This window comes from Netta rufina (assembly GCF_964035555.1).
Source record: "Netta rufina genome assembly, chromosome: 2".
In the NCBI taxonomy this organism is placed as follows: domain Eukaryota; kingdom Metazoa; phylum Chordata; class Aves; order Anseriformes; family Anatidae; genus Netta; species Netta rufina.
The window spans coordinates 39,440,535-39,466,168 of NC_140124.1; the positions used below are offsets into that span (position 1 = coordinate 39,440,535).

The 25,634-nt window shown below is 35.9% G+C and overlaps 1 protein-coding gene across 1 annotated transcript in view; it reads right to left on the reverse strand.

Moving 5' to 3' along the window:
• The window catches only part of ZNF385D (zinc finger protein 385D), a gene marked incomplete at its 5' end in the record, with an annotated part of 425,027 nt that overhangs the window by 118,816 nt on the left and 280,577 nt on the right, over positions 1–25,634 (reverse strand). The window contains one exon of the mRNA XM_084282803.1: positions 14,556–14,698. Within this exon, the coding sequence (XP_084138929.1) occupies positions 14,556–14,698 (143 nt within the window). The remainder of the gene's footprint in view (positions 1–14,555; positions 14,699–25,634) is intronic.

The following is a 25,634-nucleotide window of genomic DNA, read 5'->3' on the forward strand; positions in this document are numbered from 1 at the left end:
ATTTGAGGTCTAATACACAATTGGATTAGACCATTTGTCTTCACAGCTGAAATATACTCATTTGCATTCTTTGTTTAAATCACTTCCTTAAGATTGATTAGAAGGCAAAATCTGAATATATTTAAAATAATTCCTTTAATTAATCACCTAAGGAAGAGCCAGCAGAAAGTGAAGGCAATGAAAATCATACATGAATAGTAACTAAGTTAAGAAAAGCTCAGGAGTTAGAGCCATATGCTTCACAGGGAGACACTGTAAAGTTAAAAACTACAGGAAAATGAGAGGTATTAGAATGAACAGGAGATTGTTTCAGTAAATCATTCCAGATAAGCCTTTTGTTTGTTTGTTTAGTTTGTTTTTGTTTATTTGCTTTGATCTAATATTTTCAAGTGTTTATCTGGAGATGGACCTATGAGGCAGTCCCCCAAACAGATTAAGTTTAAGCAATAACAGTAAGACTTACCTTTAATCACATATTTTACCTTTTTTTTTTCTTCTGGCCTGGATGAAGCAATGGATAAAAGAAACAAATGCCCTTAGAGATTAAGGCATAATTTTGCCTGAAGCATAGTTATGATAGATATTCACATAAAACCAGAAATTACGTGATGGCATCAAGCAGTCATCACTGATAAGTCCATCACTGCTAACTATTTTGTAAAGTTTTGGGGGAAAAAGGCAAGGGTGTTTGTAACTCAAAAATAACTATTATTGAGGCATAAAATATTTTGATAGTGCAGATGTAATCCTTTAACACTTGTAGGACTCTCCAGGCACATTACATTTTCCAAGCTTTCTGTGAATGTTAGCCAGTTTTCAAAACTAGAGCATGGAAACACAGCCTAGGGGGCATGAATGCACTATCACTCCCTGTTACAGAAATGACTAGTAGAATAGAGCATTAAAGGGGAGAAATGGCTTTCCCAAAGTCAGAAGAAGCTTGACTAGGCCCTGAGAATTGTCATTAGCTAATGGGGAGGAACAATCTGCAGAACTAGTTGAGACTCATTTTGCTGAAATTACTGATTTCTGCCAACCTGCTTAGGTTGTGCATGCCAAAGGGTACATAAGGACATTGCACTTGGTCCAAACAAAGGACTCAATTGTAAACCAAACAAATGACCAATAGTAACAGACTTGATAAATAATGTTTGCAATTACAATTTAAGAGGTTACAACCACAGTTTAAGCACACACATGTTGCCACATAACTATTCAAATGCAAGGTAACATAGTGATATTTTAGCAGTATTTACTTAAAAAATCCTTTATGGAGATTTGAAATGATGCTTCATCAGATATGAAAGAAGGGCTTGTATAGATTTTGTTGTAACAAAATAGATGGATGTTAACACAAAAGTAAAGTTACTCAGAACTGACAACTCATATGTAAAATTAATGATAGACAGACAGATGAAATAAACTAAAGTTTAAGGATGTGTTTGAAAAGACTTATTTCAGCCAGAACCTTTGAGGTTCAAACTCATTAGACTAACTTGAACAGATTTTCTTTTGTTCTATGTGCTCCAGTATTACTGGCTTGAGGAAGAAATGCATCAAAAAGTCTACTACAGACACAGACAATATGAGGAGAAAAGAGAAAAAGAAAACAATGCATGGCTAGTTTATAAACTGGAGTTTTAGGCTGACTATAAAGCAGAATCCAAATTAAATTCCTAAGGTTCCAATGTGTCTCACAAGCTCCTGTTGCCATACAGAATTTTCTTAAGTTCAGAAACTACCTGAATGTTGTTACATGTAAGGTAAGTAATTTTTATCCAATAAAAATGCCAAGTCCTTTAAGAATAATCTTAATCAGCAAAAATGTGCTCCCTCAGCTCAATTTTTTAAAATTTGCAGTTTCTCTCTCATTCTGCATTATGAACAGTCAGGAAAAACTAACTGAAATCAATTTTTGATACTATTATACAATAAAAGCCTACAAAGATAATCATTTCCTAGCATAGCTCAGAAATCTGGTATAATGCATACATGTACTTCTTGCCAGCAGTAGCTATCTAAAAAATCTTCTGGTTATATAATCATCTTAAATCACTGAGTAGGTTGAAGATGTAAATGTTTTTAATGATAGTTAAAGACCAAAGCAGATGATTGTTAATCCTCCTCATATTTAAGAGAAGTTGCACACTAAACAACATTTATTGTGGTATTAACTAGCTTTTTTTGTGTGTGTTACTGATTAATCTTGTATCTTACTGAAAAGCCTAACAAATTTTTGAGATGTTTAATTACAGAACTTGAGGTTGTTCTTCACAACCTTTTCATGCCACTTTCTAGTCCACTGAAATGCTATTTTAAGAAATGTAGATAAAATTTAACTGTACGCTACTCTGGGTCCAAATAGGATGAGGCAAATATGCTAATCAAATCACAGAACTGAATAAGCAAGGACAGGAATCCTAACATATTTCATACATAGTGTGCTTTTTTATTTTTGAGTTCAGAGTTGGTTAGGTTCTGTCAATTTCTCATTAAACTAGAAAAAAGAAAGTCTCACTTTTTTCAAAATTAACACTTATTTCTCTTACTTTTTTTTTTACATTCAAAGTTGATCCTATCGTTGTATTAGTACAAGTGCCATTAACCACATAAATTTGTTTGTTTGTACTTTCACCTGAGCTGCTCAAGGGACACTAAACTTAGCAACTCACAGAGAGAATTATTTACCCTCAGGGTCAGCATCAATTTGTATGCCAGATCTGTTGCCATATTACAGCAGTTTCTAAAAAAGAAATTGGAGGACTCCTGAAAAAGTTGCAGTAGTTTGTGAAGAAAGCTAAAGGGAATAATTCTAAATGAAATACAGCTTTTTCCCAATCAACTGAATGTTGGAGTCCTAGCAAATAAAATAAAAGCTAGTCTTCAGATCCCTACTTTCTGTGCAATTTGGTGTCATTTGAAACAGACACTACTTCATATTCCAGAAAGAGCCTGTTTGAAGAGAGGAGACACTACAGAGGAGACATGCATACACTGTATTTGATGAAGTAGATTTGATCTATTGCTTTGCTTAAAAGAAATGAAAGGCACTTACCAAAAATGTGTGCTATTGTCTGTGCAGAAAAATTTAAGAACAATTCCCCTTCATCAGGTAATCCTTACTGAGGAACAGGTAGCGAACAACTGCAAATCTATGACTTTTTAAGTATCTGAGGACTTGTTCTTACAGAAGGATTTTATTTGATTTCAAAGGCACAGACATTTTAATTTTGTGCTGTGTTAGTTCATTTTGAGATATTTTCAGTAAGTACCAAAGTAATTTCTCTCTCTTCTTTCAAATTTAGAGAGAAAATCAAAATTAGGTTTCAAAAAGGTATAGCTTCAGTAAATTAACAATAAATACAATAGATTTTGAGAGAACAAACCTGTTTCAGACGGTATCAGGAGATACTAAATTCCTGCATAAAGTAAGTAACTAAAAAGGAAAGGAACCGTTCCTGCCAGGAACAAAGATGTAAGCACTGTAAGTCAAAACTGGATACTTTAACTTGCTGTGCAATGTTTCCAATATTAGTGAGTGAATGAGTGTGTGTGTGGCAAGTGCCTCTTCCAAATACCTGTTCTGAGATAGTTTCTAAGTCTCTCTTCTTCGAAGCCTTCTGTTCTTCCTCCCACCTCTCTTCCATGACCAATGCCATATATCCTTTATTTTCCAATCCTTTCACCGACAGTCATCTCTGCACTGCTGCTCCTCTCTCATGTTACTTCTTAACTCCAACAATAGCTTTTACTGCCTCCCAGAGCTGATAGTGCTGTTTGGGAGGGCACTGCTATAATTAACTCTGGCATCACCCCCATGATTAATCTTTGTCATCTGAGTCCTAGCAACACCAATAATGTAATGGGTTGGATCCATTGACAAATCGGTACATTTCAAAAAAAAAAAAAAAAAAAAAAAAAAAAAGAGTAAAGTGATGGATATTTTTTCATCTACTTCCAGCTTCCATGAGCATAGCACATCAAAAATCATTCTTCTGATTAGATCAGACTTGATCAGACTTCTACTGATTATAACAAGTCATAATTCACATATTCCTATCTCTTACTCAGGTTGCCCAAGGAAATTTTCCTATACCTCTCCCTGCCTGAGTACATTAGGCACCATCTGGAGAGGTGAAAGAGGAAACTCAAGTTACCTCATTAGTAATTACAATCAACAAACTTTCCTGCTGATTCAGTTTGGTCAGCATGTTACTTCATGGAGGGCTATCACATGCCAAGTCAACACATTTAGCTCAAGAACTTCCTAAAATACACTTCACTGGAGGTAGAGTCTGGAAAGTGTTGGTATATTTACTGTTGGTTATCTACTCTTCTGTTCTTTCTTAAATTGTCAGAGAGAAGATATAGCTTGTTACTTTGTTACAGTCTCATTTCATTATCCCCAGATATCAATATATCAACCCTACCCATTGAAATTAAAGGTTTGTGCATGCATGATTAACTTGAGATGATTAACTCAAGAACTAAAACACATCTGATAATCAGCCTATATTATTTTTATGATCGCAAACTGATATCTTAGTATGGTGGACATAGTTCTCCAGAACTATGTTTTGATACAACATAGACATAATGGACTACAGATAGGCCCAGTGATAACTGTACAGGATTAGAGAAAATTAAGGCTGCAAATTTATGCCTTTTCTGGCTTTTTGACAAATGTCTCAGGAATAACTGGGTCTGCATCTGAGCCTTTATAATTTTTTTTTCAAATATTTCCTTTTCAGAGTTATTTTATACAACTTTAGGAACTCCTGCCATGACTTCTATTTGTTACGATCACCGTTGTTGCCATTCAGACATCCTAGAAATTCCATAACAGTTTCCGTAGCAAATTACTGAAATAAACTGCTTCTTGGTCTGCTTTTCAGCAGGTATAACACCACCTTCAGTTGTAATTTATATATATACATACATATATATATATATATATCTCTTTTTTTTTTTTTTAATCTGCAATTTTCATGCAGCTGTAGACAACTTTCTGTTGTGAGTCATTATGACAGTTTTTACAGTCCACTCTATTCTGATTGTCTTAGAATCTTAAGAATTATAAAGTTAAAGAATTTATTTAAAAGTTCTGATTCTTTCTGATCATAAATTATATATGTAATATGTCATTTAAAACTTTTTACTCACACAACATCTTTTACACTTTTTACATCACACAACATTTGACACTGGACAAAATACGATAGAAATTCATTCATTTGTATTCTTTTCAATAATAAGACTTTGATACTTACATATGTTATAGAAAACTACATATTTAAAAAAAAAAATAAAACAAAAATAAAACCCAAAAACATTTTCCTGAGATACAGGCTTTTGAACTATTATTTATGATATATTTTTTTTGATTACTAATTTAATGTGTGTTGATATTTAAGCAGTATAACTCTAAGTATTCAGAACAGCCAAAGGAAAGATGCCAGGAAAAACAGTAGTTGCATGAGAATTTGGAGTTCTATATTCCAATTCTACTGTACAAATCTAACATGAAACCTTTTGGGATTTTCTTCCCTTATTAAATAAATAAATATATATATGTTGGGGTAAAATAAATTAGTCAGGAAAAGAACATTACAGAAACATTCCATCAGAGATTTTGCATCATAAGATGACTCCAGATTGATGACTTCAGCATGTGTCATTTACTAGCCTAAACTACTGTGACTAAGAATAGTGAGAAAGAGCCTCAAACATTTTAATTATCATAAAAGATAAAAGTAGGGGAGTTCTAGGACAAATTCTTGAATAACAGCAGAAATGTTATTGCATATTATGAATATGCAATTAAGGAGATAATTGTGCTTAGGAATGTGTTTACTTAGTGTAAAATTACCTGTTGTGCAAGCTCATACTTTTTTCAACAGATAACTTTGAAAGTCCTAAGATGAACAAACTTCAGGTTGTGCAAACAAGAAAAAAGTGAAGATCGGTAAGTAGTTATTCAGCTAAGTTGATAGGTTAGCAACACAAACATGCCTAAGGCAGGAAAGATTCGTGTTTTAAATCTTTGTAAATGTCTGTCTCATCAACAGAAATAATAGTGATTTTAGAGTGTTATCACTCTTTTCCCTCTTTAGACTGCAGTAATCAAATCATTTCTTTAAGTAATTCCTTTTCACTTTAATTGCAGCTTTTAAAAACAGGTTAATAATCATCCATATTTAAACCGTAGATTTTATGAGTTATACTTATTATGCAACCCATTAAAGTTTTATAGTCTTTGCAGAATAAAATAATCATTGATCTTTTTCATCTGAGTGCTATTAAGACAAAGGGTGTAAACATCAACTGATTAAAACATTATTTAAAATGCTTTATAAAATGCTTTATAAAATTTAGTTTTAAGTAATTCCACTCATCAAGACTTGACAAATCTGAAGAGCACTTCATTTAATTTCCTTTACGAGATTGTTTTGCATGAAAGCAAATGCCTGAGGGACCCTTAGTCCCCAGTAAAGGCTGTGCTATTGCCTTTGCTGTGGATACTATGACTTTCTGACAGCAACTTATCTGTCAGCCCACTGTGCAGTGCCCTCTAGCAAGATGAGATAACTCAGAAAGTCTATTCCTTCAGTATTATTTATCATCAATTAAACAAGCAAGTATGTGAGATATTTAGATCCTGTTGATTGTTTCAACAATTAAAAGAAACCACTTCCATACATCAAAAATAGAGAGAAAGAGAAAAACACAGAAAACATAGCTTTCTGTAAGACATTTCTAGGAAATGATAGTAAAGTAAAAGTAAAAGATAGTAAAAGATACAGTCCTTTGTCCAGAGATTATTTCTCGCCTACAACATTGCTAATGAAAACACCTCTAAGCTGATACTCCATAACCTACTGTACAGATTACACTGTATGAACACAGTGCAGTCAGAAGCTTATACAAATGGTGCTTCTGCCTCAGACCTTCTAAGTCAATTACAGACTTTGGAATTGGTGGAGATGAGTTAAATGTCCTCCATTCTCTAATGGCAAAAAGGAGCAGCACAGACATCTGCTCTCCAGCTACAAGGTGCTTAGTAACTGGGAAGTAATACACTGCCAACAAAATCCTGAAGAAATCACAACTTATCAAACACATGGTGGAAGTGCACGTGCTGCACTCAGCTAGTGAACAGACCGCTGGAACAGCACCTTACCAACATCCCTAAAATAGAGATGAAAACAAATACAATCTGCAGGTTACAGTCATTAAAATGACCACCAGCAGCGAGACATCAGGCCTTGAGTGAGGCCGCAGAGCTAAATACCATCTGAGACAATAGTTGGAAAAGGCCAAACACAGGTGATACGATTACATGCATACTGGAAATAAGTCATCTGGATAAATGAAAACAGATTTACCAAAGGTACACATTACTCTCCAAAAACTGGACAGCAACCAGGAAACAGCTATGGTTGGATGATTTGCATCCACATTACAGTTACAAAGATGAATTCCAGCATAGGCATATTATTGCTCAGCAACATGATATGACACAAAACTTACACTATTTTAAGGTAATCATAAAATTTGCTTGCCCAGGAGAATATGCATCCTAGAAACCTGAATTTTGACTGAAAGCAATCAGAGAAGGTTGTAGTATACATGGCACAAATTTAATTTAAATGAAAATAAAACTTTTAAATTGATTTTTTATGGTATTTACTCATTTTCACCCATTAGCAAACTCCTCTACACTCTCAACACTGCTGTCATCTTTGTCATAACAGGTGACAGCTGTTCATCATAAGCATAGGAAGCTGCTAATTCCCTAACTGGAGCATAATCCTAAAGCTGTTCAAATAAGACGTGAGGAAATGCAAGTAATTCCAATACTGGGGCCAGTAGTGCTACTAAAACATAAAGTAACGCTAAGAGGAAGATAAAAACAAAAAACAAAACAAAAACAAAAACAAAACAACAACAACAACAAAAAAACCACAACAACAAACAAACAAAAACAAAAAACTTTGCTGATGCCTATGTTGAAACTTACAGGAGTCCCAGACAGTAGTTGCAAGCAGAGGCTACGCATTTTTGAGAAGGCTGCAAAAGGATTAAAGTTAGTTTTAGTTTAAGGTTAGATTTAGTAGGATGATCCTTACCCTTGCACCAAGTCCAAAGAAAATACAAGAAAACACACTGGAGACAATTTTTAGGGAGCTGAGATACTACTTCTCAGCCACACTGGAGTGTGATGGAAAACAACTGCCATGCAATCACAAGCAACCACAGGAACGTTACCAGAGCTGCAGGAACACTCATACAAAGCCAGAATATGAGTTCTGTTCCCTGTCCATGACACAGAGCATAGGCTGTATAGAAAAACAGACAGATCGGGTATTTCTGGAGATCCAGAACCACCTTAAACTAACTCATAACTGGAAGACAAAGAACTTAATTTTACCATGTTTCCCAAGCTGTGAACACTTCTTCTACATCACAGAATCAGAGCAATACCGTTATTTCAGACACAGCCCAGGGCATAGATTAAGGATTTAAATACAAGGCAAATAAATCTAGCCAATTCGAATAATTGAATATTTCATACTGATGTTGACTCATTCCTGATTTGCAAGCACCAAATAAAAACATCTGAATTGCCAAGATTTCTTGTGTTTGCTCACTCCCTGATCCCTCTTCTTGCCCTGCAGACTTCTTAATTAAATGGCCTGGCCAGTGATGAAAGTGTTATATGAATAAAGACTTCCTAAACCCAACCATTATTTTTTGCAATCATCCTAATACTTTTTTTGCATTTATTTTTTTTGAAAAATACTAAGCTAAACAGCAATAGAGATATCAACTATAAAGAAGACTATACCTATCTTACAGCTCAATTACAGTGCTATGGAAAGGGAAACAACAAGCCAAAACCCCTGTTTGTAGACACCTGTAAACGAGCAGCCATGCAAAGAATATCCCCAGAAGCAATAATCCCCTCTGTTTGTCTGACAAACTACCAATTTGATGCAGTACAGTTCTCCACCTGATAAGGGTCCTTTTCACAAAAATAACATTAAAAATCACTAGCAGCACAGACTGTATTTTTACTGCCAAGTTCTTCCACATAGCCAATATTCCATTTTGACTCTCATGAAACTGAGGCTATTGCATTGTCCCCCAACTATGCCTTTATGGAAACAAAGAATTCTGACAGCAAACCATCACTATTTAATTTCAAAGGACTTTACATGCTGAAAAAAGCACCATTGCAAATGATGAGAATATGGGGGGGGGGGGGGGGGGGGGGAAGTCTCATCAAGCTTTCCTGCTCAGTTATGTCAGAAATCATGAAATAAAGAAAAAAAAAAGGGGGGGGGGGGGACGGGGTGAGGGGGAGGGGGCAATGTAATTTGTAAATTTCAGGCTGCTAATATTAAAAAATAATAATATATATATATATATGTTTCAAAAATCTTCTCCGCTCCTCCATATCAAAAGCTACATCTTATTCATAACATCCAGAAAACTGGCATGTCAGCTTTGTAGCACATATCTCTCTTCAAGATAAAAAAAAAAAAATACCCAGGACAAGAGTATTAGGAAAATATTTCAAAACTGTTTTCTGGCAGCTTTTAGATAGGTTTTATCTAGTTTTTCTGGCATAACCCTTCCCAGAAATAACTATTAGTAGGCAGGTTTTCTATATTGTCTATTTCTATCCAGTGCCTGGCACAACAGGACAAGACTGCATTTCCCAACAACCAGGCAGCTCTGCTCCACATGAGCTAACTTGGTGGTTGCGGGCCAGGTAGAGTCTGGCAGCAAGACCAGAGCGTGGAGAAAAATGGCTCCTATTGAAAGCCAGCCATAATTACTCCCTACTGATACATACAAATACAAGCATCACCTCTGTAAACAGAGAGCATAGCATTTATGTTGTCCTCAGAGCTGCTAGGATGTTTCACAGTTACCAAGCTGTGAAAGCGGCAGGAAGCAAGGAGAACTACCTTAGCACTCTGACACAAGCCACTGTTGAAGCACTGCCTTAGAAGCTCCAAACTATGGGCAACATCCACTGTTCCCTCCCAAATAGTAAAACTCTACCAGGGGAAGGTGATACATGAAGCCTTAAGTATTGTACATGAAAGAATGAAAGTACACGAGAACAAACAAACAAGAAAAATCAGGAGACTGGACAAGGATTACTACAGATAGATCATGAGAAAAAGACATCTGTAGAGTAACAAGGACTTTTCAATCCAAATTTAGTAGAGTTCTGACATTACTACCACTCTTCCAAGTTGTAAGTTGAAAGTCTAAAATGTAATCATATTTCCGTCCAAAGGATTTTTTTTGGGGGGGGAAATCTTCCACTGACAACATGGGAAAATCAGGCCTTATTTTGGAGTTAGGATGGATCTTTTCAAGAAGTATCTCTATTTCTGCTTACAAGCATTTACACGGATCTTCTACATTGTGGACCTCTTCCACTACAGATCTTGCTCATACCACAGTCTATGAGGCATAAATAATATTTCAAGATTGAAAACACAGAACTATACAAAATGTTTGCTAAATGATCTCAAACGTTTTTCAGAATGGACAGGTTATTTTTTTCTGACATTCTTCAAAACACATATTAGAAAGCTACATAAGTATTGTATGTTGTCAGATTCTTTCATTCATAAAATGTATCCATGTACATCCCGTACACTTAACTCATCATTTTCTAACAGATAAACTTGCAATGAACTTGTGATTCTTCAGGGTCTGCACAACAGTGTACTGTTTTCAATTTTAACATCTGTGTTTTTACAATTCCTTTCTACATAGGACTTGAGGGTACCCATTTACTTCACAATTACGAGTACAGCACCTACAAATGTTCAGCTAACCAGATTGTTAATTGGTATGTTTGCTTTAAGCTTTCTTGTACAAATAGAAAATGTCCCTCATGAAAATGAATGGTATAAAGGTTCATAGGTTATCATCCCTGCATTTCTGTGGTTACTTGTTTTTTACTTTCCCCTTTCCACAGTGCCCAGAGACATTATTGAGAAAGGTTTGCACAGACCTTTTACCTCCTCTATTCTCTGCCTGGATGCAAGCTTTTGACTTCACAGAAATCAGTGCTGAATGTTTTCCTCAGAGGCAGTCATCAAAAAACTGAGATAGCTTTAGACCAAAAGTCATTAGTAACAAAGAAAATAAACTGAATTCGAGTGAAAAATGTTATAAAATACACCTCACTATTATTGTTATTATTATGGTGTACTTAAGATCAGCATTTATTTTTGTTAGATCTTGAGTATATGCCTAAGAGAATCTCCATTGGTATGAAAAATCAAGCAAGCAAATTACTTTGCTTTCACCTCCCCTAATACCTACATCCAGTTAGCCTGAATACTCAAATTCCTTTAAAGTTGTCTTTAGATATAATTAGAAGCTAGCATAACTGCTTAATAAGTAGAAGCATGTCTCTGTAGACATACAATACAATGTCAGCACCTCCGTCATCTGATTTCTAAGTGGAATTTAAGATATCAGCCATGAATAGCTTATGACCTGTCCCTTAATGTGGGATTCATCTCACCAACCGTAGACGCAGCTGAGCCAGTCCCTCATCATAGTCATCAGAGATGAATGGGAAACTTTCAGGGTTCACTTCACCTCATCCCAACATAGATACATAGGATGTCTGCATTACAAGCTACTTTTGTGCATTATTCTCCACTTGGACAAATGAAGAAATTGTCTGTTTTTCTGTTATCTTTTTAAAAGAAACTTAGACTGATTAGCCCAGATATTTATGCTTATTATAACCAAACTCACAAGCTAATTTAGGATTGCCATAACTAGAGACTGCTTCCTTTCTCTGCAATATGACACATCTTTACTTGAGTACCTCCTTGACCATTGCTCTTCTCGAGGGAAAGCTGTTGAAAAGTGTGTTTGGCCTGGAAATAGCCAAAACTCTGGAATTCCTTCTAGACTCTTGGGAAGTAGCCCAGACATGATTCCAAACAGATTAGTTTCTGTAGAATTATGGAAAGGTAAAGAGGAAATCTATTTCCTAAGACCCTATCTACAATTTTGATGTCTCAAATCAAGGCAAAATCTAATTTATCTGCAACATGAGAGAGAACATCCAGTTCAGGTTTTTGGAGTTTTAGGTCTTTTACTGACCACCTGCTTAACCTTGGTTCTGTACAAATGCTTCTCCACTTACACTGTGCAGGATTGTGAGGTCAATAAATATAAAACATTATCAACAACTCACAGGCATGCATATTTAGGCAGGTTGTTTTTTGGTGAAACGCTTTCCTGTCTCACACTCACATAATTAAATAACTTGTCAGACGTTCTGTTTAAAGTCTAATATGGCTTGTGGGTTACCTTCTCTTTACACTGATAATGCTCAGCAGCAGCTGATGCGTCCCCAAAGATTCGTCAGCATGGAAAGAATTTCTGGAAATATGCATAACTACTCAGCTAGCCTTCATGTTTGGAGGATGCCATTAACCAGCTCTGGCATATGAGCTAAACATAGCAGCGTTCAATAATGTACTGTTCAGAAGGAAAATGGGAACACTGAGGATGATGCTGCATGTCAGCACACATGATGAGAAGGCAAAGGTCACGTTGCAAGGAACAGTCTATAAGCAAATGACGGCAGCTCAGATGACAGCATTCTCACACTCAGGACTGACACACTCAGGAAAGGTAGATTTGGCAGATGGCCACGCATCAGAAGAAGCAGCCCTTTGCATGGGAATGCATTTCAGTGTGTTGTTAAAAAGAGCTGCTGGTTTTATCCTTGAAACCTAGGCTCAGATTACTGAAGAATTTGAGATAAGGAGTCTCTAAAGTTCAACTACAGTGCTTACACATAAAGATATACTTCTAAGATGATGTTCAGGAATAACAGGGTTTTGCTATGAGTCTGTACCTTTTTATTTCTAAAGTACCTTTTTATTTCTAAATTAATATCAGCACATATTACATCTGTCCACTCCCCCAAGATATGAATAGTATACAATCAGTCTTTTAACAATTAACAGTCTGTTAACAAAACTATCTGAAAATCCCAAAGTACGGAAAATCCTGAAAAAAAAAATAAATAAATTCTAATAAAATGTTTGTAATAATTCAGCTGGCCTCCTGCATTAAATATAAGTAGTGATCACAAAACTGGTAAGAGTTTTAGAGTACACTAAACTTAAATCTAATTAATACATATCATAATGTGTTATTCAGGTTTTAACTTGGTTAACACCATCCCTTTTTAAAACTTTACTGCATATGTATATACATTTTAAAATTTGACAGTTTCTTTGTAATGATTTTTTGACTTATGTTTTCTGAGTATTTTAAGACGTTCATGTTATAGTTGCTCTTATCTCTATTAATGCTTGCATTATACAATTGCTTGCATTTAAGACTGCATAAATATTTCTCATAATTAGTTCAATTGCTTTAAAGCAAAACACACATGAAAGGTAAATAAACATTTAATTATTGAAATTTGCTATCGATTACTACAAATCACTTCTAGAATGGGTATGCTCTTTAATTACGATTTTATATTTTAATTAGTAATGTTATGACATAACAATTTCCACCTCTCTCTATGTCTCTCAGAGTAAGTAATCAAGCACACTCCTAACTTTTTCTTTTCCTATATGTAGCACTGGTAAATGAAGAAAAGAAAATCCTAGAGTTAAAAAGTGACATGATTCTATAAAGTTAAAATAAAATTAAAATCAATTTAAAATTTTTCTTTCTTTTACAGCATTAAATACCTCAGCAAGAAAGGGGCAAATTGAAACACTCACTATTTAGGTCAGTAAAGTAATGAAAATACCTAAGAAGTAGTAAGTAGATTTCTAAATCTTTAGATAGTATGAATAAATTAAGAAATTATTAAAGAGAAATCTAACCTTGCTTTTAATTTAAAGGGTGAGATATAATGTATCCTAATCTTTTTTTTTTTTAAAAAAAAGAAAGAAAGAAAAAGAAATGAAAAAGGATTGTTTGCCAGTGAATAGCTCATGTTTTTTCCATTCTTGCTTTAATTGCCCTATTTTTTATTTTATTTTATTTTATTTTATTTTATTTTATTTTATTTTATTTTATTTTATTTTATTTTATTTTTTACCATTTACAAAGATAAACTTTGCCCCTCTGATTTGCAAATTTTAGATATTTCTCAAGAAGGATGTTGGAGATGAGATGTAGAATCACTTGGTTTTCATGTTTGCAGCAAACGCTATGTTATGAAAACTGCACGTCTTAAGTTAGAGCAGGGAACTCACAAGGCCTGGAACTGGATATGTCCTGCAACTTTATTGCATGTCACTTGGGATCATATCCCTTTTTTCCTTCTACATTATTTCTGGCTAGCACTCATCCAGGCTTTAATTTATGGCCTACCAGTGTGTCTGAAAGAGCTATTTGGCCCTCAATATGGGAGAGAATATTCCAGGTTTAATTGAGTACATAAAATTCTACTTTGTGCCCTCTTGAGCCTTCTGTGGAAACTGTGGCTCACTGAAGTGGACAGTAACTGTTAGGAGTGTACTTACTGCATTGAAGTTGGGGAACAGATTGACTGCTGCTGCAGTATCCAGAGGAAACGGAAGAAATGGTTTAATATCCAGCGACGGCTGCAAAGGTGGAGCAGGAGGACGCACTAAGGCTGGAAGAGCAGGGCTCTGGCATGTACCACCTATGCGCAGAAAGAGATAGAAGGCATTCAGCAAGTAACATAAACATGGAGAAAAAAAGAAAAAGAAAAAAGCAACAATAAATATCAATATTGGGTTAAACATACAGATTTATTTAATCCACAAAATTACTACATTATTGTAAAAGAGTGCAACCGACTGACTGTTGGTTATAGGTCTTTACTAATAACTGCTTCAGATATCAATCTTTCATTATTTAGAATTAGCTAATAAACCATTTATCTCCCTGGATTAACTAAAACAATAGCTCAGTGCACACCTGACTTCCCTTCAGAACTTCAGCTAGTCTCATTCACTCACAATTTCAGTGCTTTACCCCAGCCCTACTACTCAACACTCTTCAAGAAAACTGCTTCCAAAGAAAAAGAACAACTAGCTGTTCTGCTCTGTGAAAGTCATGTAATTTGCAGGTATTTAATTTCTTTAATTAACCAAACTTACATCTTCTGAGTCAGCCTACACTTAGCAAACAACACACCTAGCTGCCTTAACAGTTGATCAATACAAGTCTAAATTATAAACAATTTCAGTAGCCATCAAAATTTGTGTTTTGGAAAGATACTGACAAACATATTCTGCTCGTGGAGTAGGTTCAGACTCTGTACAGCAGAAAGCTCCTCCCTGCTAATGTTACCAATCACCAGTTCTGTGGGAAAATTATGCAAATGAAGAAATGCCCTTGCATACCAATAAACCACTACCTGTTTGCTGTGGACTGTGTTTTACTTACTTGTTTGCCCCTTGTCACAGACCACTAAAAGCTGGAAGAATTCAAGCCTGTTCTCTGCTTCCAGTGTCTCCCATGTTTTGGTTGCACTCCAAAACATCAATTCCCTTTTAATTAAAGACTATTTGGATCCTAGGAAACTGTTAAAATATGCCAGTGTTCTTCTAATCTGAGAGGCAGGCAACAGACTGTAAAAACCTGCTGGTAAGAGTCCAAGAAACATTTTAAAAAATGTAAAGGGAGTTTTACCCCACTCATTCAATAGAGACACGGGCAGATAGACCAACAGAGGGAGAGATCAGAAATCTATTTTTTCTCATACATACAGATGCTTCATTAGATGAACTGCATACATTCTTTAAGAGCCCAAATATAAAATACTCAGAACGATATATGGAATCTCTCCATATTTGGTCAGCAAATCTGCTAAGAAGTGTTGCAATCTCATGCTTCTAATTGAGGGCTAACAGCACAGGATTTAATGAACCAGTTGTAGCAGATCATCCAGAGTTCTGCTTTTAGGTATAAAATCATCTGGAACCAAATTTTCAAAGACAGTGTTGTTTGTTTGTTTGTTTTGTCAGCATTCTGTGAAGTATTTCACTACAGATTATAGAAAGAAAAACATCATCCACAAGCAAAGCAAAGGTATTAGATTAGGACTCACTCCAATTGCATGCTATTTTTTTCCTTAAAGTAACTGTCACTTCTGGAGTCATTTGAATATTTACCTCAATGTAAGAGCGTACAAAGTCAGATTCTTTGAGTGCAGCTGCTAAAGGATGTAGGCAACAGAAAAGAGTAAAGCAAAGAGCTCTGCTTTCCATAGCTCACTAGCAGAGACACATCAAGTATTTAATGACTGCCATTGGTTTGGCAATTTCCTACGAGGAGCGGCTGAGGGAGCTGGGCTTGTTCAGCCTGGAGAAAAGGAGGCTCAGGGGTGACCTTATCGCTCTCTATGGGTACCTCAAGGGAGACTGTAGTGAGGTGGGGGTTGGCCTGTTCTCCTACGTGCCTGGTGACAGGACGAGGGGGAATGGGCTTAAGTTGAGCCAGGGGAGTTTTAGGTTAGATGTTAGGAAGAACTTCTTCACTGAAAGGGTTGTGAGGCACTGGAACAGGCTGCCCAGGGAAGTGGTGGAGTCACCATCCCTGGAAGTCTTCAAAAGACGTTTAGATGTAGAGCTTAGGGAAATGGTTTAGTGGGGACTGTTAGCGTTAGGTCAGAGGTTGGACTCGATGATCTTGAGGTCTCTTCCAACCTAGAAAATTCTGTGATTCTGTGAATTTCTAAATTCCCATGTAATTATTATAAAAACAGTGTAAAAACAAATTAAACAGGTCAGAAGGATGATAAGGTAATGTCAAACAGGCCAGTCTTACCCCCTCTTAATAGGAAAGGCCCATAAAGATATGTTTTAGATGTTGGACAAACATATTTTTTCCTCATTCGAAGTGTTTACATATCACAAAATGAAGCTGCCACTTCAATTGATAAAAACCTTATTAAGAAGTCTCTTGGTTGTACCTGAGATTGTACCCAACCACACAGAAATGCTAAGGTGAGCATTTGCCTGGCAATAGCTAGGAATAGCTGGTTAAATATCCTCCAATTCACAGACACAAATGCAAAACTGAAAAATATTGCCCATGCTCAGGAAAACAGCTCCTCGGGTGTGTTATCTCAGTGCTACAAAGGGGAGTGTTACAGTCCTGCAGGTTCAGGTTACCTAGAGCAACAGCACTGCTATCCCATACTCTTGGATACCACGCCATGAAGGATGAAGCAGTTCTTTCTGTGATTCTTCTCTGTTGCATGACTAGGCACTCACCCACCTGCCGCTGCCAGCCAGTGCTGCACAAAGTCATCTGGGGACGAGAACGCGCTTTAAAAGGAAAAAATCAGCCAGCTTTGCAAGACCTTGGCTGGGACTCAGAGCCTCTGGAACAGAGTTTAAAATCTACCCCAGTCCTGGCTACAACAGCACAGAAAATGAATATGTTCAGGAGAACAGCTGCTCTCTGTTTTTTCAATAGTGTCAGACATGTCCTTTAATGATGGAGCATGTGATAGGTATCATGAAATTTGAGCTTACGCTTTAAAAAAATTCTCTAATTTTTAGGGCAGCAAAAATTAGATTCTCTTTCCACTTAACACGCACAGAGTTGTACTCTAGAATCAGTAGCAACAACAAGAATAACAAAACCTGAAGCAATGGCAATAACTTTTGTGACTGAGATTCACTGAAAAATGTTTGCACAACATTTGTGAATGCCAATGTTACTACTTCTTTTCTAATCCATTAGCAGAGAGGTAGAAGCCCACTGGGATGAGTTCTTGGAGACAATATGTAGATAAATTCCTATTGTAAAGAAGGAAATATCAAGGGCAGAAATGTCAACAGAAGAGAAACAAGAGACCCAGGAAACTGAAGAGAAAGAAGTAGGGGTGCAGTAAAACTCATACAGCAGAGTTCACTTTGTAAAGAAGTGGTGCCATGTGGGACAAGAGCACACTTAGAAAATAACTTCACAGCAAGGCTTAGGTCTTCTTTAGTTATGTAGTGTTACTGAACACTGAGAAAAGGTAAGGAACTGTAAAGGTTGCTTATGGCTGTTTTGATGTTCTGTATGATAAGCTTTTACATAAAGACATCCACTGCTTTCCCTGTGCAGCTGCAACACTTCTGATCATCACACCAAGAGACATCTCAGTGCCAACCACTTCACAAACTTCCTGTCAGCAAGGATGGAAGTTCCACTTTGACCACAAAAGTGCTGATAACACCCCAGACCACAGATAGATTTTGTCCATAGGCTGTGTTTGATGCCCTGAAATGTACCAAGACATCACTGCCAAAAGTGGCATGTGCACAGGACATGACCAGAGAAAACATAATAATTCCCCAAAAATCTAAGGTAGTACAGGCCTGAAGTTATATTTGATGGGTAGCATGCTACAATTCTTTAAAATAGGAAGATAGAATATATTTACTAATTCCAGTCTTACAAGTAAGTGATATTATAATATTAACAAGAACAAGTCTTTCCAGTCCATTCAGATCCTAAATTAAAGATGAATATTCAAGATGTTTGGGAAATTCATGGCAATGTTTTCAACTTAATTTTCTTTGTAAGAAGCACAAGAGTAATACAACTTTGAAGCTTAATTAGCTCAACATTTTAACCAAATTGGAAGTAATAATTTGTTTCTTCAATTTTCAGACAATTTATAAAACTGACAAGATAATCTCCTGGCCAGATGGAATGGCAGTACATTCAAGGTAAATGTGAGCAAAAAAGTTTGAAGAAAATATTACCACAAAACCTTGTCACTTTCTATGTCTCATTGTGACAATTTTCTGAGATTCTAAGAAGTTCAAATAACACCCTCAGTCTTTAAAAAAAAAAAAAAAAAAAAAAGTATTTTTACACATGGATGCACTCTATCTCCAGTTAGGACTGGACATTTTACTCTAGCACTGTTTTGCCATACCTGTAAGTGTAGTCCAGTGGCCAATACAGCATTGTATTGTGAGCACAGACAGCTTAAATGGTGCAAAGCCACACATGCAGCATTGAGGTTCATACACTCTGTGATCATATTCAAGAGGTGCTACTGAAACCACTTGCTATATGAGCTTCATCATTACAAGACCTTTTTCCCTGTACCCTGAGCCAAGGGAAGACAGAAACACTCAGATGAAGACATGATTCCTGCAGATTCAGCCTCAAACTGTCCATTCTGTAAGCAATTCTTACATTTGATTTTTCTCAACCAGAATATAAATAAATACTGTTCTTTACAGACACACACACAGTTTTGACTTTAAACATTGTTTGACTTTGAAAATAGATTTTTCTATGATAAGTCATTCCAAAATGAAGAAAAAGTTTTTATTTTAAAATGGTATGTTTTGGTGTTATCTTAAGGACATTTCACTCACAATTATTATTGATATTAAAAATAAAAAGGTTGAATGAAAACAGCATTTTCTGATAAGAAAGTCTCCCACGCAAATTCTTCTGCCTAGTTCACCTGGAAAATCCCTCAGATTAGTGCTAGGTAAAGAGTATAGATACCTGTGAGTGTTGGCCTTAAACATCCAGATTAAGAAAAGCACAGACTGAATATACACAAAGGAAACAAAAGAAAAGTCTTAGAGTAACAAACATATTAAGGCTTTTTTTTTTTTTTTTTTTTTTCTCTCTATGTGCAGAATAATAAATAACATATTTTCACAAAGTTTCTGGAGAAGGACATCCTGTCTCTCAGGTCTCCTAGCACACAGCTGAACAATTTGGCAACCACAAACTGCTATATTTTGTGACTTGGCTATAGAAAAGATATACTGCATCTTTCCCTGCATAGTCTCTCCTCATGTACACTTCAATTTCCAAATCTCTTCAACTCAACTGCAAGTTTAGTTTCCAGAAAAAGAATAATCAGGTCTCTTAACAAATAGCCTGTCAAATGGCTATGTTTCAAAGGAAATGTTCAGCCCAAATTTTGTAGGCACAAATAGTCTAGATAATTTTTACAATGCATTTGGAACTTGGAGGTATTTTGTAAACTATGTAGAAGCTCTAAATTAATACCCCATTAATCCAAATTTTTTGCAGTTCTTCCATCACTAACTATTACCACCATAAACACCAAGTGAAAAAAGCAAATCTCTGCAGAATTCTGTTTTCATTCCTTCATTACTTTACATTTATTTCCCCCCTGGCCACATGTATGGTCATTTTCAATACATCAGAGACACCCAAAACTAACGTTCAATTTCCCTTCCATCCTGGAGTCTGTGTGTTGTTTTTTTTTCAGTGATGTAATTTTTTTTTCTCCCATGTACAGATATTCCCAAGGTTTCCACCCCACCTCCCACCTCTCCAAAGGATAGCTTATTGAAGGTCAAAACAAGTACATTCTGCCTTGACAGAATCTCAGAGAACCTTTCATTCAGTGCCTGGGAATGCACAGGTTTCCAGCTTAAAAGTTAACTTTCAGGTAACTTATAAATGTAAATTCAGAAAAGTATCATGATCTTTTTCTTCCTTTCTTCCTTCCTTTCTTTTTTTTTTTTTTTCTTTCTCTTTGCAGGATCCAAATGTCTGTCATTTCACACCCAGTGAGGATTCTAATATTCTAGAGAGCCTGAGCCAGAAGAGGATTTATTTTTTCCTTGTTAAGAATATTAAAAAAAAAAAAAAAGGGGGGGGGGGGGAGGGTATGATGGTGGGGGAGCTCATATTCTATCTTACAAAAGCTAAGAAACTTACATTTGTGTAACTTGACTCCAGCTAGAACTTTAAAATCATTACAAATTTAGTTTGCCAGTGGGTCAAAGAATAGGCAGGGTGGACATGAACAAATTTTCTTCATGAACAAAATAAAGACATAAGCAATAAAGAATAGTAGGCTAGTCATGAAGGATAATTAAATTTCATTATCAAAAATAGTCGATACCATATTTAGGTCTTCAGAGAATCTCTTCAGAGAAAACAGGAAATTTAAAGATATCCAAAGGCAAAAGAATAACTTTCTTCAGAATGTAGCACAGGCAATGTGATATGAATTGCAGATCTGGCTTTTAGGAATATTCTAGCTTAATGTAATTTGTCATGACCTGTAGTCAGTAGGGTATTCCCTTTCATCTCTGTAGAGTGGTTTACAATTTTGGAACAGCTACTTTTCTTAAGAACTGCTAGACTGCCACTTTATAGATAAGATCAGTTCCATAAGCAGTACTATCTAAACCAAGAAGGTAGGTTTCACTACTTGTTAGTAGTTCTTATACTCAAATGATTAAAATACGAACTCCAGATACAGAAAATTAGTTCACATGCAACTTGTGAATTTTATATGCACTTTTTAATCTTGAATATTTGATTCTAATAGCCTATATTTATTCCCATGTTATTCTTCATGGACAGAAATATAACATACAACCAAATAACGTGATGCCTGTTGAGAATTTACTGCTCAGGAAATCTGTGTTCTGACCACTTGTAGTTTCAGAACTCAGTTTCTTTTGAATTTTTTTAATGCTTTCCCCCCATCCAGAAGGGAAAATGAGGATCTTAAGACAAAGTGTTTTCAACTCCCGCATCATTCACAGACTTTTTTGGAGACTCCTTTCACCATATAATAATCTCATATATATTTTTAAAGTGAGGATATCCGCCTTTAAACACAATATTTTTTCATGTAACTTCCTCTTATTTTCAGAAAGGGAAGAAAAAAAAGGAACTGATAAAATATTTGTATTAAATATACAAATAAATATCAGAACAGGATTTCAGCCACATCAGCTGACTCTCTGGAGACAACTTGAGGATCAACTACACTGTGTGGCAATGTAAGCCTTTTTCATAGGTTTTGCTGTTAGTAATGTTAACAGTTACTAGTCACTTTGAAGAGGATGAATGCAACACTGTCTCAGCTGCAGAGATCTGGGAGTAATTGATTTTTCAGTTCACTGGCCAAACCAAAAAAGAAAAAAAAGAAAAAAAAAAAAAAACAATTAGAGGAGAAAAAGAAACCAAACCACTGTGTCAGCTGAAACATTTCTTGCACCCCAAATGAAATTTCTTATTTCGTACTTAGATACTTAACCCTTTTTATTAGTTACATTTTGGCAAATTTCAGTCATCCAAAACCAAACAATTCAAAACTACTTATTACTAAAATGTTTTCTTGGGTCCTTATCTCTTCCTCCGTTTTCCTCCCTCCCTCCTTTTTTTTTTTTTTTTTTTTTTTAAGTAAAATTCTTCCAGTTTGGCACAAATCAGTACCCACTATTTATTTATAGAGTGCATTTTTCCACACATACAGTATTCACCTGGAAAATTTGATTCAGCTCTGGCCACTTGCTGCTATTCAAAGCATAATTTTGTCTAGAGACAATATTTATTCTGTGATTCTTGCAAAGTGAGCTAGTTTAGAAAAAGAATTCTTTATTATTAGTTTTAGCAGCCTCTGGCTATGTGTCATATTCAAAGGTTTTTAAAGTCTTACAAAGTTATACACACAAAGGTTTTTAAAGTCTTCTCTTTCATACTTAAAATATTTTTTTTTTTTTAATGTAAAATTGTATATCCTGTCACAAGGTTTTTGACTGAAAAATGTACACCTAAGGGAGTAGATTTTTCTTTCAGTTATGTAGAAGCCTAAAAAACTGTTATCATGGTGCAGGACTGGGAAAATCCAGAGACAAATTTTCATAAATACCCTGGTATCTGTTAATTCCTTTAATTATTGTCCTTACTTTTGGTAAAAAAGCTCAGGTCCCCACTCCCTCTTTGCTGCCTTATTCCTTCCTGCTTCCCTGTCTTTATCCATCTGCATTAATAGAAAGGTATGTCTGGCTTACCTGGACCCAGCCTGTCTGAACGGGATCAAAGTGCAGACCATACCCTCTCTACGCTACAAGAAAGCTCGTGTCAAAGCCTCCCCTAGGTATCACCCTCTCATCTCATACCTAGATGTTTTGTTTGGGCTATGGCCCAAACAAAACACTTTACCAATTTAAATATTTTTATTAAATAAAATCTACCAGAAAAAACATGATCTGAACTTCAGTAATTAACAGCATCTAACAATGAATTCCATTAAGTTGCTTCAGGCAACATCTTCTATGGATTATAAATTGTGCAAGGGCAGAAGTGAAGCTTTTTATTTTAGCAATAGGGACATGACCTACCTAATTGAGCTCTTCAGAATCCTTTGAGGCTTTATTCCAGTTGGTAAGACAAATTTGGATTATTTCTTTTCCCTATTGGAAGCTGTTGGATCACTGAAAATTAATGATCCAAAATGAGCGTTCTACTTTTTATGAAGTTCTGTCCATTTCCAAGTAGAAGGTAACAAGCAGAAATTGGCCAGTTTGAACACCTTGTTTATTATCAGCTACCCATACCAAGTACCAGACATGTCAACTACTAAAGAATCAGACAGTCTGAGACTGCCAGCGTTATGACTTTAGAGAAGGCCAACAAGCAAAACACCCATGAACAGCACCCCTCCTCCCTCTGGAGGATGCAGAAGCTTTTGATTTCCAATTGCCTTACAGAACCAAGCCAAATACCCCATAACATATGAAGCAGCCTCCATTTTCTCCATGCAGCTGTGGTATTAATTATCAGGAATTAATTCTCAGGACACTGCCATTTAGCAAGACATCAACTCCAGTGCACAAAGTATAAGTCACCCATTCACTTGGCAGATCAAGGAACTGAACCCTGGGCCCCTAAATTTAGTACTATGACCACTTCAGCATCCTTCCCTAATTTTAGTCTAATAGTGAAATGAACACACTTTCACTCAGATTCAAGCAATTTCATGATAGCAGAGACGACATCAAAACCTGTTCATCCTTCCTAGCCATAATACTAGATGGAAGATTGGTGGATTAGTAAATCCACATCTGAACTAATAATCCTCTTTCTTTCTGGTAAAATATGTATTCCTAGTCCCATTCTGAAGTTTCTTCTGCTGCTCATGTTTTATACAACTTTATGTTTTCTTTAGTAAGAAGGTGAATCCAAGAAAGTGAAAAGCCTGTCGTGCCATGAGTGAGCTAGAAATACATAGTATTATCCTAATATTCTTAATACCACACACTAATACAAGGCCAGAAAAGTTTGCCTGAATTTCAAATAAAAACAGCTTTTTTTCTTCTCCTTATTATAAGGCCTTCATTTTCTTCATTTTTTTGTCCTTATAAGAAGGACATCGAGGTGCTTGAGGGTGTCCAGAGGAGGGCAACAAAGCTGGTGAGGGGTCTGGAGAACAAGTCTTATGAAGAACAGCTGAGGGAGCTGGGATTGTTCAGTCTGGAAAAGAGGAGGCTCAGGGGCAACCTTATTGCGCTCTACAGGTACCTTAAAGGAGGCTGTAGTGAGGTGGGGGTTGTGCTATTCTCCCACGTGCCTGGTGACAGGATGAGGGGGAATGGACTTAAGTTCCACCAGGGTAGGTTTAGGTTGGATATTAGGAAAATCTTCTTTACTGAAAGGGTTGTTATGCATTGGAATGGGCTGCCTAGGGAAGTGGTTGAGTCACCATCCCTAGAGGTCTTTAAAAGAAATTTAGATATAGGGATTAGTGATACAGTTTAGTGGAGGGCTTGTTAGTGTTAGGTCAGAGGTTGGACTAGGTGATCTTGGAGGTCTCGTCCAACCTAGATGATTCAGTGATTTTGTGATTTTGGCTTGCTATTCCCACATAAAGCAGCTATCCACAGTGTGATTTCCAGCCCACATTAGGGATGTTTACATTTAGATTCAAGTTAAGTGGATCTTCAGTTGTGTAGGAAGAGTTCTTTTTTTTCAGAGTAACACTAACATCTGATGAAGTCGGAGGAAAGACACAACATTGCAAACATGCATTTTCCACAAATTTGCATGTACACTGGTCAGATACTTCTGCTGATGAACTTTTCCGACTGTTAGACTGACTGCACTGTTATTGACACTGTTTCTGTGGATGTCTCCTAACCAGCTGGTCCGAACATGAGGTTGGCAGGCTCTGCTAGAGAACTGACCAGATACAGGCCTAGCAAAAATGTCCAATTTAAATTGAGTATTTAACCACAGGGAAGAAGCTGCTGAGGGGCATTAAGAATTACCCTGAAGTGTGTTCCCCTGGGATCATGGTTTTAATAGATACTAACCACAACTTAAAAAATTCACCATAAATAAATAAAGAAAAAATACAATCATCAGCCAACTATTATAAAATGGTATTATTTTTTAAACTTTACACTTTCTGACATTTAAAAATCTTTGACCTGGCATATTCTGCAGTTGGATTTTTCTGATGTTTTCATAAAGGTCATGTTTATGGTATAATAAGCACAGATTTCCAAGGGTTATTAATCAGAAGAAAACTGTATTGCAAACAGATTTTCAAAGAGTTTTTCATTTTTATGATGAATATATTAGTAATTTTTTAAGTGCTATTTTTCAAAAGCATGCTTGGGAAAGAAATAACGATTAACTTCTGATATCTTTACTTTAAATGAAACAAGCATACAACTGAGACAAATACATAACTAATATAATGAAATGGACACACTCCACTAGCAAACTCACAGATAGTGCTATGCAGCAATGCCTTTTTCATTTAGCACTGGAAAAACTCAGCGTCACCAATTCTTATTAAAAATTGACTAGAAATAGTTTTT